General features: G+C 51.4%; 2 protein-coding genes across 2 annotated transcripts; one reads left to right on the top strand and one right to left on the bottom strand.

The window, feature by feature from the left end:
• Nucleotides 1-350: 350 nt before the first annotated feature.
• Nucleotides 351-10,655, bottom strand: LOC115307270 (olfactory receptor 14J1-like). Its single transcript, XM_029958595.1, is given in 3 exon segments — nucleotides 351-858; nucleotides 860-980; nucleotides 10,610-10,655. Coding segments are annotated over 3 exon segments (675 nt in total).
• Nucleotides 10,656-10,896: 241 nt separating this feature from the next.
• LOC108642766 (olfactory receptor 14J1-like) lies at nucleotides 10,897-11,820 on the top strand (the record flags this gene model as incomplete). The annotated part of the gene is made up of 1 exon (XM_018087187.3): nucleotides 10,897-11,820. A coding segment is annotated over one exon (924 nt), but the record flags the coding sequence as incomplete, so codon positions are not given.
• Between the last annotated feature and the right edge of the window lie 362 nt (nucleotides 11,821-12,182).

Here is a 12,182-nt window from a genome sequence, read left to right as displayed (position 1 = left end):
AAAGACCAAGCACTGCTGCTCCCTGGCAGTGCTGCTGGGCTGGGATTATTGTCCCCTTCCCGTTTGCAAATACACCCTGTCCTGCAGTGTGCTGTCCTTTAGGAACGTCTAAGAAGAAGGGTCTTGGACAAAGAAGGCACTGCAGGGTCCTTTATTTTGTTGAAATACTTAGATAGAATAGTTCATCATTTATACATGTCTGGGTCAAATTCAATGTGTAGACACTAAATTAGAAGACAGATGCATAATAATATTTAATTGCAGAGAAAATTATTACAAAGAAAACCCCATGACCTCCTCGAAAAACCAGAGCAGGAAGGCTGGGCCATTAAGGAGTCCCACTCTGAATGCTATGCACCAGAAAACAGGCACTTTATTGCTCCTGAAAAGCATCCAGTCATCATTTTCCTCAGGGCATCCTTGAGCTCCTGGTTCCTCAGGCTGTAAATGAGGGGGTTCAGTGCTGGAGGTACCACCGAGTACAGAACTGACAGGGCCACATCAAGGGATGGGGAGGAGATGGAGGGAGGCTTCAGGTAGGCAAATATGGCAGTGCTGACAAACAGGGAGACCACGATCAGGTGAGGGAGGCACGTGGAAAAGGCTTTGTGCTGTCCCTGCTCAGAGGGGATCCTCAGCACAGCCCTGAAGATCTGCACATAGGAGAAAACAATGAAAATGAAACAACCAAATACTAAACAGGTACTAACCACAATGAGCCAAATTTCCCTGAGGTAGCCTGAGTGTGAGCGGGAGAGCTTGAGGATGTGTGGGAGTTCACAGAAGAACTGGCCCAGGGCATTGCCCTGGCACAGGGGCAGGGAAAATGTATTGGCTGTGTGCAGCAGAGAATTGAGAAACCCAGGCAGCTGCTGCCATGTGGGCACAAGCTCTGCTGCCCAGGAGGGTCCCGTAGTGCAGGGGTTTGCAGATGGCAACGTAGCGGTCGTAGCACATGATGGTGAGGAGGGAAAACTCTGCTGCAAATAAGAATATGAGGAGAAAAACCTGTGCAGCACATCCTGTGTAGGAGATGGTTGTGGTGTCCCAGAGGGAATTGTGCATGGCTTTGGGGACAGTGGTGCAGATGCAGCCCAGGTCTGTGAGGGAGAGGTTGAGCAGGAAGAAGCCCATGGGGGTGTGCAGGTGGTGGTCACAGGCTACGGCGCTGAGGATGAGGCCGTTGGCCAGGAGGGCAGCCAGGGAGATGGCCAGGAAGAGCCAGAAGTGCAGGAGCTGCAGCTCCCGCCTGTCTGAGAATGCCAGGAGGAGGAACTGGGTGAGGGAGCTGCTGTTGGACATTTGTTATTTCTTAACATAGGTCCTATCGAAAAAAGGAAAGGACAGGGAACAGTTAAGACAGACCTCTGTGAAAAAGCCACTCAATTTCTAAAAGAAATCAATGTGTCAAATGTCACCAAATTCATTGTCAAGGAGTCTGTTTTACTCTGCTGTGGTGTGACATATAACTTTTTTGGTAGAGCTCTCAGACACACAAGGAATGTCAGTTGTAACACATCTTGAATAGAAAAGTTCCCTCTGTACACCCATGATTCAGAAGAGCTGGGGCTGCAGAGCAGAAGCTTAGTCTGTCCTTAGAATAACTGTACCTGTGTTTTCTATTTTTACCATCACATCTGGGGAAGGTTCTTTTCCACTGCAGCAAATCCTCATTTCTATGGTCCAGCACACAGTGCCCAGCAGAACTGCAGGGAAGGGCCCCCAGAGCTGCCTGAACACCCCCTCCCCCAGGCCTTGGGGGCACTTGCCCCCCACTCCCTGCCCAGGGCTCTGCTGCCTGGAGCTGTCCCTGCCAGCAGCTGCTTCCCTGGGCACAGGGCTGAGAAAGTGACACTGATGTGTCTATAAGACAATTTTGATGTCTGATACTCTCAGGTTCAATCCCCTCTAATCTAACAGAGTTCAAGTTTCAGTGTCTCCTCCTGTGCTCAGAGATTTATTTCCCTGTTGCAGTCAGCACCCAGACAACCCAGAGTATAACACTGAAAGAACTGGTTCCTTCTCTTTAAGGTACCTCCTGTCTGTCTGTTGCCTCTTGCAAATACCTTCTGGGAAATTTCCTACTTTGATCTGGAGCTGTGACCAGCCCTCATCCCTGCAGCCCACTTTGGAGATCAGAAGGACTCTGCCCTGCTCTGCCCTCCCAGGAGTTGTTCCTTCCCCACAGCCCTTCTCCCCCAGCCCCGTGGCAGCTCCTTGGCCAGGCTGAGAGCTGAGCCTGGCAGGCAGCAGAGTCCCTGCCCCAGCACACAGAGCCCTGGGGGCAGGACCCTGCTCTGCACCACAGCCCTGGGCACCCCTGGCTGCACCCCCACCTTCCCACCCCACAGCCAGCCCCGGCACAGGGAACCTTCTGGCCCTGGGCCTCTGATGGGGCAGCAGCAAGTCCTGCTCTGCAGCAGCTTCTCCTGCTGCACCCCAGCAAATCCAGCACAGCCATCCTGACAGCTCCTGCCACTGCTGCCATTTGGCAGCTGGGAGAGGCACTTGCAGGAACTCACCTGCACTGCTCTGCAGCCACAGCCTGACCGTGGCAAAGGGCTGGCAAGGTTCCTGCCCTGAGCAGCTCTGCCCTGTCCTCCAAGCCCAGGATCCCTTGAACCTCCTGCTCCCTTCTCCTCTCTGCCCTTGCTGCCTGCAGCTCCTGCCCTGCTCTGCCATGTGGCCACTTCCTCTGCACTGCAGCAACTGGGAGAGTCCTGCTGAAAGATCCTGGAAGCTGTGGGATGTGGCAGCTTTAGGAGATCCCTCCAGGAAGGCAAGCTGAACTTTCCTACAGCCAGAGAATTCTTCCTTCAAATCCTGGGAAGGTTTCTCCTGTGGTGAGAGCTCAGTCACCTCCCAGCCCAGGCTGCCTCTCATCTCTCTGCCTTCTCTCCTGTGCCTTGGGTGCTGCAGGCAGTGCCCTCAGCCCTGCTGGGCTGTGCAGAGGAGCTGCTCACCAGCAGAGCTGTCTCTTTCAAGCTCTTCTTGCTTGCCAGGAGCTCCCTGTGTGCCAGGAGCCCAGCCCAGCTCAGCAGCACAGCAACAGCCCCAGGCAGCCCTTTCTCTGCCCCTCTGGGCTCCCTCCAGCTGTCCCTGGGGCTCCAGGGGAACCTGCTGGCACACAGCTGAAGGAAATAATGATGTGCCTTCTCTCAGCTGGGCACAGACACTTCTTTCAGCACTGTCATTTCTCCAAACAGACTCAGAGTTAAGTCCAAGAGTCCCCTTTTCATGTCCCATCATTAGACAGGAAACCCAGACAGTGCCCAGGAGGGATCTCCTTCACCTGCACTGAGGGAAGGACTCAGCTGAGTCAACAGAGGTGTCTCCTTGTGGCTCTGCAGACCTGGGGCCAGAAGGACACTCAGCTCCCTCCACAACCCCCATGGGCTTGGATTCCTCCTGCCCCACTTCAGTGGGCCCAAAACAGGCCCCTGCAGGTGACTCTTTGTCCCAGCTCCCATGGGAATGAATGAAGACCAAAGCCAGGAGTGACCTGCTGGGACACAAAGCCCTGGTTCCTTCTGAGGGGCCAGAGGTGACCGACATTCCTGCTGGGAACTGCAGGCTGCAATGGAGCAGTTCCTAGGGACAGGGCAGCAGCTGTGGGATCTTCTTGGAGGCTGCTGGGACATTGCTTTGGCCAACTTCAGTGGCAGAAGGTGCCCACATGTAGGACAGGGGAACCTGTCACTGTTCCTTCTGTCCAGGGCAGCCCCTAGAGGTCTTCAGGTGACCAAATGGAGTCAGGTGGCACAGGGAAAGAGGTCTCTCTCTGTTGTTTATCAGGGTATTTTCTACATGTCCTCGGAGTACAATGGCAGTTGTCTCCTGGACATCCCTTCACTGCTGAACCTAATTGAGGGCAGCAGAGCCTGGATTGAACAGCCAAAGAGGGGCCTGTAGTGCCAGGGGAGGTGCCAGGGCTCTGCAGCACAAGTGCAGCAGCTGCCATGGACAGCACAGGGCCTGTGCAGGGACCCCGTCCCCATTCCCAGCAGTTGTGTGACAGGCACCACCCAGGGCTTCTCAGACACACTGGGGGCCTTTGGGGCAGGGAGTGAATCCCAGCCCTGCAGGGACACAAAGGCTGTCCCTTCTCTGCCCAGCCAAGGCCGGGCCAGGCACGAGTCCAAATCCCATCAGCCCAGGCTGTCCACACTTGTTTCCTCCCTCTGCTGGCTCTTCTCTCCCCCAGCATTTCAGCAGCATGTGCTGATCTCCTCAGGGATCAGGCCTGGGATTTTCCCCCTGGGCCTGAGTCCCAGCACGTCCACCCCCAAGGCCATTGTCAGCAAAGCCTCTGCACACCCCAGCTCTCGGGGCTTTCAGAGCAGCTTTCCCCACTGCAAGTCTGTTCTTACCCCGGTGCCCCCACTGAGGGGCTGCAGCCAGACAGGCCCCAATGCCCTGCGTGTGGGGCACAGGCAGGAGGAGCTGCAGCCCCAAGTCTCTCTTCATTCCACTTGCAGGCAATAACAGCCCAGGCCTGCTGAGACAGTTCCCAGGTTGCAGGGCTGTGATGGGTTGGGAGAGAAGGCCAAGGAGACACAGGAGAGAAAGAGCAGGAGAGAGGTGTCCTCAGTGGGAAAGAGCTTCTTGGAGCTGTGGAGCTGCTCTAGGGGATGAACAACTTGGGTGAACTTTTGTGGGTGAGGGTCAGAGGAGAGAGTGGTTTGGGTGACCTTGTGGAGTGAGACAAAGAGCCCATTCAAGTTGGCTTTGATAACCCTGGAATTCACTGGAAAGGCCCCACGACAGGATGCAAAGAGTGCCAGAGGTTTGTGCAGGTCTTGCTCAAGACAGCCCTTGGGACACAGGCCTTTAGAGCACAGCTGGCAGGTTGGTGGACAACAGGGAGGCTCATCTGCATCTGCTTCTGTCCAAGAGGAACCAAGAGGTTCCCTTAGAAACTAACCATAGCAATAGGAATGTACACTGGTTGCCATGGTAACCGACCGTGGCAACAGGAATGTATCCTGGTTACCATGACAACTGCCCATAGCAATGGAAATATATGATGGTTGCCATGGTAACTGACTGTAACAACGGGAATGATTGATCCTTCCATGGTAACTGACCATAGCAATGGGAATGTATTTTGCTTGCCATGGTAACTGACCATGGGAACAGCAATGTATGATGGTTGCCATGGTATTTGACTGCACCAGTGAAAGGTGTATGCTGGTTGCCATGGTAACCGACCATCACAATGGGAATGTATGATGGCTGCCATGGTAACCGACTGTACCAGTGGGAAGTATGATGATTCCTGTGGTAAATGACCATAGCAATGGGAATGTGTGCTGGTTGCTGTGGTAACCGAGAGTAGCAATGAGAACCTATGATGGTTGCCATGGTAACAAACCATAACAATGGAAATGTGTGATGTTTGCCATGGTGACTGTAGCAACGGGAATGATTGATGCTTGCCATGGTAACCGACCGTAGCAATGGGAATTTATGGTGGTTGCCATGGTAACTGACCATGGCAATGAGAATGTATGATGGTTGCCATGGTAACCGACTGTACCAAAGGGAAATATGATGGTTGCCATGGTAACTGACCGTAGCAATTTGAATGTATGATGGTTGTCATAGTAACCAACCATCAACGTGGGAATGTGTGCTGGTTACAATGCCAAACGACCGTAGCAGTGGGAAGTATGATGGTTACCATGGAAACTGACTGTGAAACAGGAATGTATGCTGGTTGCCAACTGTAGCAGTGGGAATTTATGCTCGTTGCCATGGCAACCGACCATAGCAGTAAGAATGTATGAAGGTTGCCATGGTAACTGACTGTAGCAACTGAAATGTGTGATGGTTGCCATGGTAACTGACTGTAGCAACTGAAATGTGTGATGGTTGCCATGGTAACTGGCTGTAGAACGAAAAATGTATGCTCGTTCCATGGTAACTGACCATAGCAATGGGAGTGTATGATGGTTGCCATGGTAACCGATCATAGCAACAAAAATCTATGATGGTTGCCAGAGTAACTGACCATAGCAACGAGACTGTATGATGGTTGCCATAGTAACTGATCATAACAATGGGACTGTATGATGGTTTCCATGGTAACTGACCTTTGCAGTGGGAAATGTGTGATGCTTGCCATGGTAACTGACCATAGCAATAAGACTGTATGATGATTTCCATGGAAACTGGGTGTAACAATGGGAATGTATGATGGTTGCCATCGTAACCGACTGTACCAGTGGGAAGTATTATGGTTCCTGTGGTAACTGAACGTAGCAATGGAAATGTATGCTGGTTGCCATGGTAACCAACCATAGCAAAAAGAATGTATGATGGTTGACGCGGTAAGTGACCCTAGCAACTGGAATGTGTAATGGTTGCCATGGTAACAGACCAAAGCAACGGAAATGTTTGATGGTTACCATGGTAACTGACTGTAGCAACTGGAGGTATGATGGTTGCCATAGTAACTGACTGTAGCAAGGGGAATGTGTGATGGTTGCCATGGTAACTGACTAAAACAATAGGAAATGTTTGATAGTTACCATGGTAACAACCGTGACATAAAGAATGTATGCTGGTTGCCATGGTAAGTGACCCTAGCAAGTGGAATGTATGCTGGTTGCCATGGTAACTGAGCATAGCAATGGGAATGTATGCTGGTTGCCATGGTAACTGACCGTAGCAATGGGAATGTATGCTGGTTGCCATGGTAACTGACCGTAGCAGTGCGAATGTATGATGATTGCCATCGTAACTGACCATAGCAATGGAAATGTGTCATGGTTGCCATGATATACTGACTGTAGCAACTGGAAGTATGATGGTTGCCATGGTAACTGACTGTAGCAATGGGAATGCATGATGTTTTCCATGGGAACTGACCGTAGCAACGAGAATGTATGTTAGTTGCCATGGTAAATGACTATAGCAACGTGACTGTATGATGGTTGCCATGGTAACCTACTGTAGCAATGGGAATGTATGGTGGTTCTTATGGTAACTGACTGTGGCAATGAGAATGTATGCTGGTTGCCATAGTAACTGACTGCAGTAATGGGAGCTATGATGATTGCCATGGTAACTGACTGTAGCAATGGGAATGTATGCTAGTTGCCATGGTAACTGACTGTAGCAATGGGAATGTATGATGTTGCCATGGTAACCGACATTAACAACACTACTGTATGATGGTTGCCGCAGTAACTGACCATAGAAACTGGAATTCAGGTGGTTGTCATGCTAACTGAACGTGCTGTATGATGGTTGCCATGGTAACTGATTGTAGCAGTGGACTGTATTATGGTTGCCATGGTAACCGACCATAGCAATGGGAATGTGTGATGGTTGCCATGGTACCTGTGTGTAGCAATGGGAATTTATGATGTTTGTCATGGTAACTGACCGTAGAAAGGGGAATGTGTGATGGTTGCCATGGTAATGACCGTGGCAATTGTAATGTATGATGGTTACCATGGTAACTGACTGTAGCAGTGGGAGGAATGATGGTTGCCATGGTAACTGACCATAGCAACAGGACTGTATGACGGTTACCGTGGTAACTGACCATAGCAAGAGGAATGTGTGATGGTTGCCATGGTACCTGTGTGTAGCAATGGGAATGTATGATGTTGTTCATGGTAAATGACTGTAGAAACGGGAATGTATGATGGTTGCCAAGGTAACTGACTGTACCAATGGCAATGTATGATGGTTACCGTGGTAACTGACCATGGCAATGAGAATGCATGCTGGTTGCCATGGTAACCAAGCATACCAGTGGGAATATATGATCGTTGCCAAGGTAACTGACTGTAACAATGGGAATGTGTGATGGTTGCCATGGTAACTGACCTTAGCAATGGGAATGTATGGTAGTTGCTGTGGTAACTGACTGTGGCAATGAGAATATATGCTGTTTGCCATGGTGACTGACCATAGCAGTGGGAATGTATGATGGTTGCCATGGTAAATGACTGTATCAATGCAACTGTATGATGGTTTCCATGGTAACTCACCATAGCAATGGGAATATATGCTGGTTGCCATGGTAACTGACTGTACCAGTGGGAAGTATGCTGTTTGCCACAGTCAATGACTGTAGCAATGGGAATGTATTATGGTTGCCATGGTAACTGACTGTGGCAATGGGAATGTATTCTATTTTCCATGGTAACTGACCATAGCAATGGGAATGCATGCTGGTTGTCATGGCAACTGTGATTTACTTAGACTATGAGCACAATATTTTCATCTGCACAAACATTAGTGAGTGTCCAGAAATCTCTCAAGATGGGCTTTAAAGGTCTCAAGCACATGAGCACTAGAGAGGAGCTAAGGAGCTGTGGCCTCAATGGTGTGGAGATTGAGGACAGCACAGGGCAGCCCTGAGAGGGCTTGAAGGGAGGATTTAGAGATGGTGGATCCTTTTGATATAGCAGAAAAGAGCATGAGAAAGAAAGAATTAATGCCAAGTGCAGCTGGGGAGGTCCCGACTGGACATGAGGAAAAAGGAATTTCATTCCATGGAAAACACAGTGCTGCAACACATCACCCAGGAGGAGTCTGGATGAGCCCAAGGCTTTGTGTGTGCAGGAAGAGCCAGGGAGGATGCAGAGATGTCAGTGCAGGAAGGTGCCAGCCAGGTGGGGCAGCCGGGGGGATGACGACAGCCTGCAGGGAAAGGGGCAGGGCATGGACACCGTAGGACAGCCTGGGCTGGAGAGGAGACAGGGAGGGGGAGAAGCTGAAAGGCCCTGACACAGCCACCTTCTGCAGGCCTTTGGCCAGGGCTGCTGTCTGTGCCCCTGAGGCCAGGAGGAGGGGAGTGCCCCTTGCAGCCCTGGGGCCTCATGGCCTCCTTGTCCCTGCTCAGCAGCCTGGCAGGTGCCACCCCATGGTCCTGCCCTTGGCATTGCACATCCCACATCCCAGTGCCCCAGGAAGAGCCCTGAGGAATGAGGCAGGGACAGCATCTGCCTTCCCAGGGGCTGAGGGTCCCATTTGATTAAGGAAACAAGTAAAGGTTTGTTCAGCATCAGAGCCACCTTTCCCTTGCTTGTCCATCCTTGTTATCACTGTCTGCAGTTTTCTGCTCTAACTGGAACCTGGGGACACGTTCTCCGTTGTGTCCCTCAGTGAGACTCATTAGCACTAAAGGAAATTTTAGTGTTTCAATCTCACTTTGACTTCTTGAAAAGTTGTTTGAACTTCCTCTCAGGGACTGAGTCTCATGTAAACAACATCGAACCCCCTGAGGGTCATGAAATGCCTGGGGCTGTTGCTGTGCAGCTGAGCTGGGCTGGGCTCCTGGCACACAGGGAGCTCCTGGCAAGCAAGAAGAGCTTCAAAGAGACAGCTCTGCTGGTGAGCAGCTCCTCTGCACAGCCCAGCAGGGCTGAGGGCACTGCCAGGCCAGCTCAGGGACACCAGCAGGGCACAGACACAGCTTCAAGGGGCTCAGCACTGGCAGGATGGCTGAGAGCTCCCTGCAGGAGGAATCTTGGCAGGGCTGCACATGGTGAGTCTGTGGCTGCAGGGCAGTGCAGGGGCAGCTCCTGGAGGCATCTCCTAAAGCTGGCCCAGCCCCAGCTGATGGGATGGGTGAGCAGGGGCTGTTTTGGGGCACTTTGGAAGAGCTGTGAAGCTGGGGGTGCAGCCAGGGGTGCCCAGGGCTGTGGGGCAGAGCAGGGTCCTGCAGCCCAGGGTGCTGTGCTGGGCAGGGACTCTGCTGCCTGCCAGGGGCAGCTCTCAGCCGGCCCGGGGAACTGCTCCCAGGGCTGGGGCAGAAGGGCTGTGGGCAAGGAGCAAACCTGGCAGCTGAGGGAGGATCTTTTCCATGTCTTGGTGTTTGCAGGGTCAGACCTGCTCACAGCTCCAGACCACTATACCATATTGAATGGAGAAGCTTTTGCAAAGTTCACAAAAGACAGGGGCTACAAGAAAGGAATTACTCCTGAGGTGTGTTTCCTGCTTAGGCATTGTAGCAGAGACATTGTTCTCTCAGTTCTGGAGGCTGCACTGAAATTCCAACTCTTTTACTCTCAGAGATGAATCTTTCAGGCAGGATCAGAAATGAGCACAGGATCCTGGGCAGGGCTGAGCCTTCCCTTGGAGGTGGGCACTCTCCTGTCCCAGCCCTTGGCTTCTCTGCAGGAGGGCTCCTGTCCTGCTCTGTCCAGCACAGCTGCACCTCTGGGCTGGCACAGGGGACACTTCACAGAGCTACCCTTGGAAACAACATTGTCCTGCTCTCATCACTGCATATGTATTTGGGGGTGTGGTTTTTAATATTTGTTTGTGTGAAATCAAAGTGAATGAAGCACAAGGTAAAGAGCAGGGCAGATGGGAAACAGGCTAAAGAACTCTGCAGATCTCCTGGCTCTGCTTGAAACCACAGAGAGCTGAGACCTTTTGTCTCTTGTCTTTTCTAAAGATTCTTTACATTTTCAGCAATAAAAATGAGAATTTTTACTCCTAAAAAGAACACTCTGCAGATTTAATGGTGGAACATATCTAACATAAGAATTATTCTAAAGACCATAGAAACCTCTGTTCTGCAGACCACACTCTTGTGAGTAAGGGGGTCAGAAATAGAGCTTTTCTATTAAAGGTGGGTTACATCTGACATCCCTTGTGATCATCAGAGCTGTCAAAACCAGCTCCATGTTGCCACTGCAGCAGAGCAAAGCTGAGCCCTTGGCAGTACATGGGCAGAATTCTTGCTGTTCACACCACTCTGAGCCAGCATAAGGGAAATACAAATAGTTTGGGGGGATTACTATGAAAGATGGAGTATCTTTGCTGAGAGGGGTATCTCCTAATTGTTCCATGTCTTTTCCTTTTCTGAACAGACCCTGTCCTAAGGAACAGCAAATGTCCAACAGCAGCTCCATGTCCCAGTTCCTCCTCCTGGCATTCTCAGACAGGCGGGAGCTGCAGCTCCTGCACTTCTGGCTCTTCCTGGCCATCTCCCTGGCTGCCCTCCTGGCCAACGGCCTCATCCTCAGCGCCGTAGCCTGTGACCACCACCTGCACACCCCCATGGGCTTCTTCCTGCTCAACCTCTCCCTCACAGACCTGGGCTGCATCTGCACCACTGTCCCCAAAGCCATGCACAATTCCCTCTGGGACACCACAACCATCTCCTACATGGGATGTGCTGCACAGCTCTTTTTCTTTGCCTTTTTCATCTCAGCAGAGTATTTCCTCCTCACCATCATGTGCTACGACCGCTACGTTGCCATCTGCAAACCCCTGCACTACGGGACCCTCCTGGGCAGCAGAGCTTGTGCCCACATGGCAGCAGCTGCCTGGGCCACTGGCTTTCTCAATGCTCTGCTGCACCCAGCCAGTACATTTTCCCTGCCCCTGTGCCAGGGCAATGCCCTGGGCCAGTTCTTCTGTGAAATCCCACACATCCTCAAGCTCTCCTGCTCACACTCCTACATCAGGGAACTTGGGCTTCTTGGGGTTAGTGCTTGTTTTTGTTTTGGTTGTTTCATTTTCATTGTTTTCTCCTATGTGCAGATCTTCAGGGCTGTGCTGAGGATCCCCTCTCAGCAGGGACGGCACAAAGCCTTTTCCACGTGCCTCCCTCACCTGGCTGTGGTCTCCCTGTTCCTCAGCGCTGCTGCATTTGGCTACCTGAAGCCCCCCTCCATCTCCTCCCCATCCCTGGACCTGGTGGTGTCAGTTCTGTACTCGGTGGTTCCCCCAGCACTGAACCCCCTCATCTACAGCCTCAGGAATCAAGAGCTCAAGGATGCCCTGAGAAAAATGATGACTCGATGCCTTTCAGGATCAATAAAGTGTTTGTTTTCTGGTTCATAGAATATAGAATGGGACTCACTAATGGCCCAGCCTTCCTGCTCAGGTTTTTCTCAGAGGTCATTGGATTGTTCTTGCAATAATTTTCCGTGCAATTAAATGTTGTTATGCATCTGCCTTCTAATTTAGTGTCCACCCACTGAATGTGACCCAGAGATTTATAAATGATGAAGTGTGCAATCTGTATATTTAAACAAAATAAAGGACCCTGCAGTGCCTTCTTTGTCCAAGACCCTTCTTCTCAGATGTTCCTAAAGGACAGCACACTGCAGGACAGGGGGTATTTGCAAACGGGAAGGGGACAATAATCCCAGCCCAGCAGCACTGCCAGGGAGCAGCAGTGCTTGGTCTTTGCAGAGCTGCTC

This window comes from Manacus vitellinus, unplaced genomic scaffold, assembly GCF_001715985.3.
Source record: "Manacus vitellinus isolate BGI_N305 unplaced genomic scaffold, ASM171598v3 ctg7180002433899_pilon, whole genome shotgun sequence".
NCBI lineage: Eukaryota > Metazoa > Chordata > Aves > Passeriformes > Pipridae > Manacus > Manacus vitellinus.
This window is presented reverse-complemented; position numbering and strand designations above follow the sequence as displayed.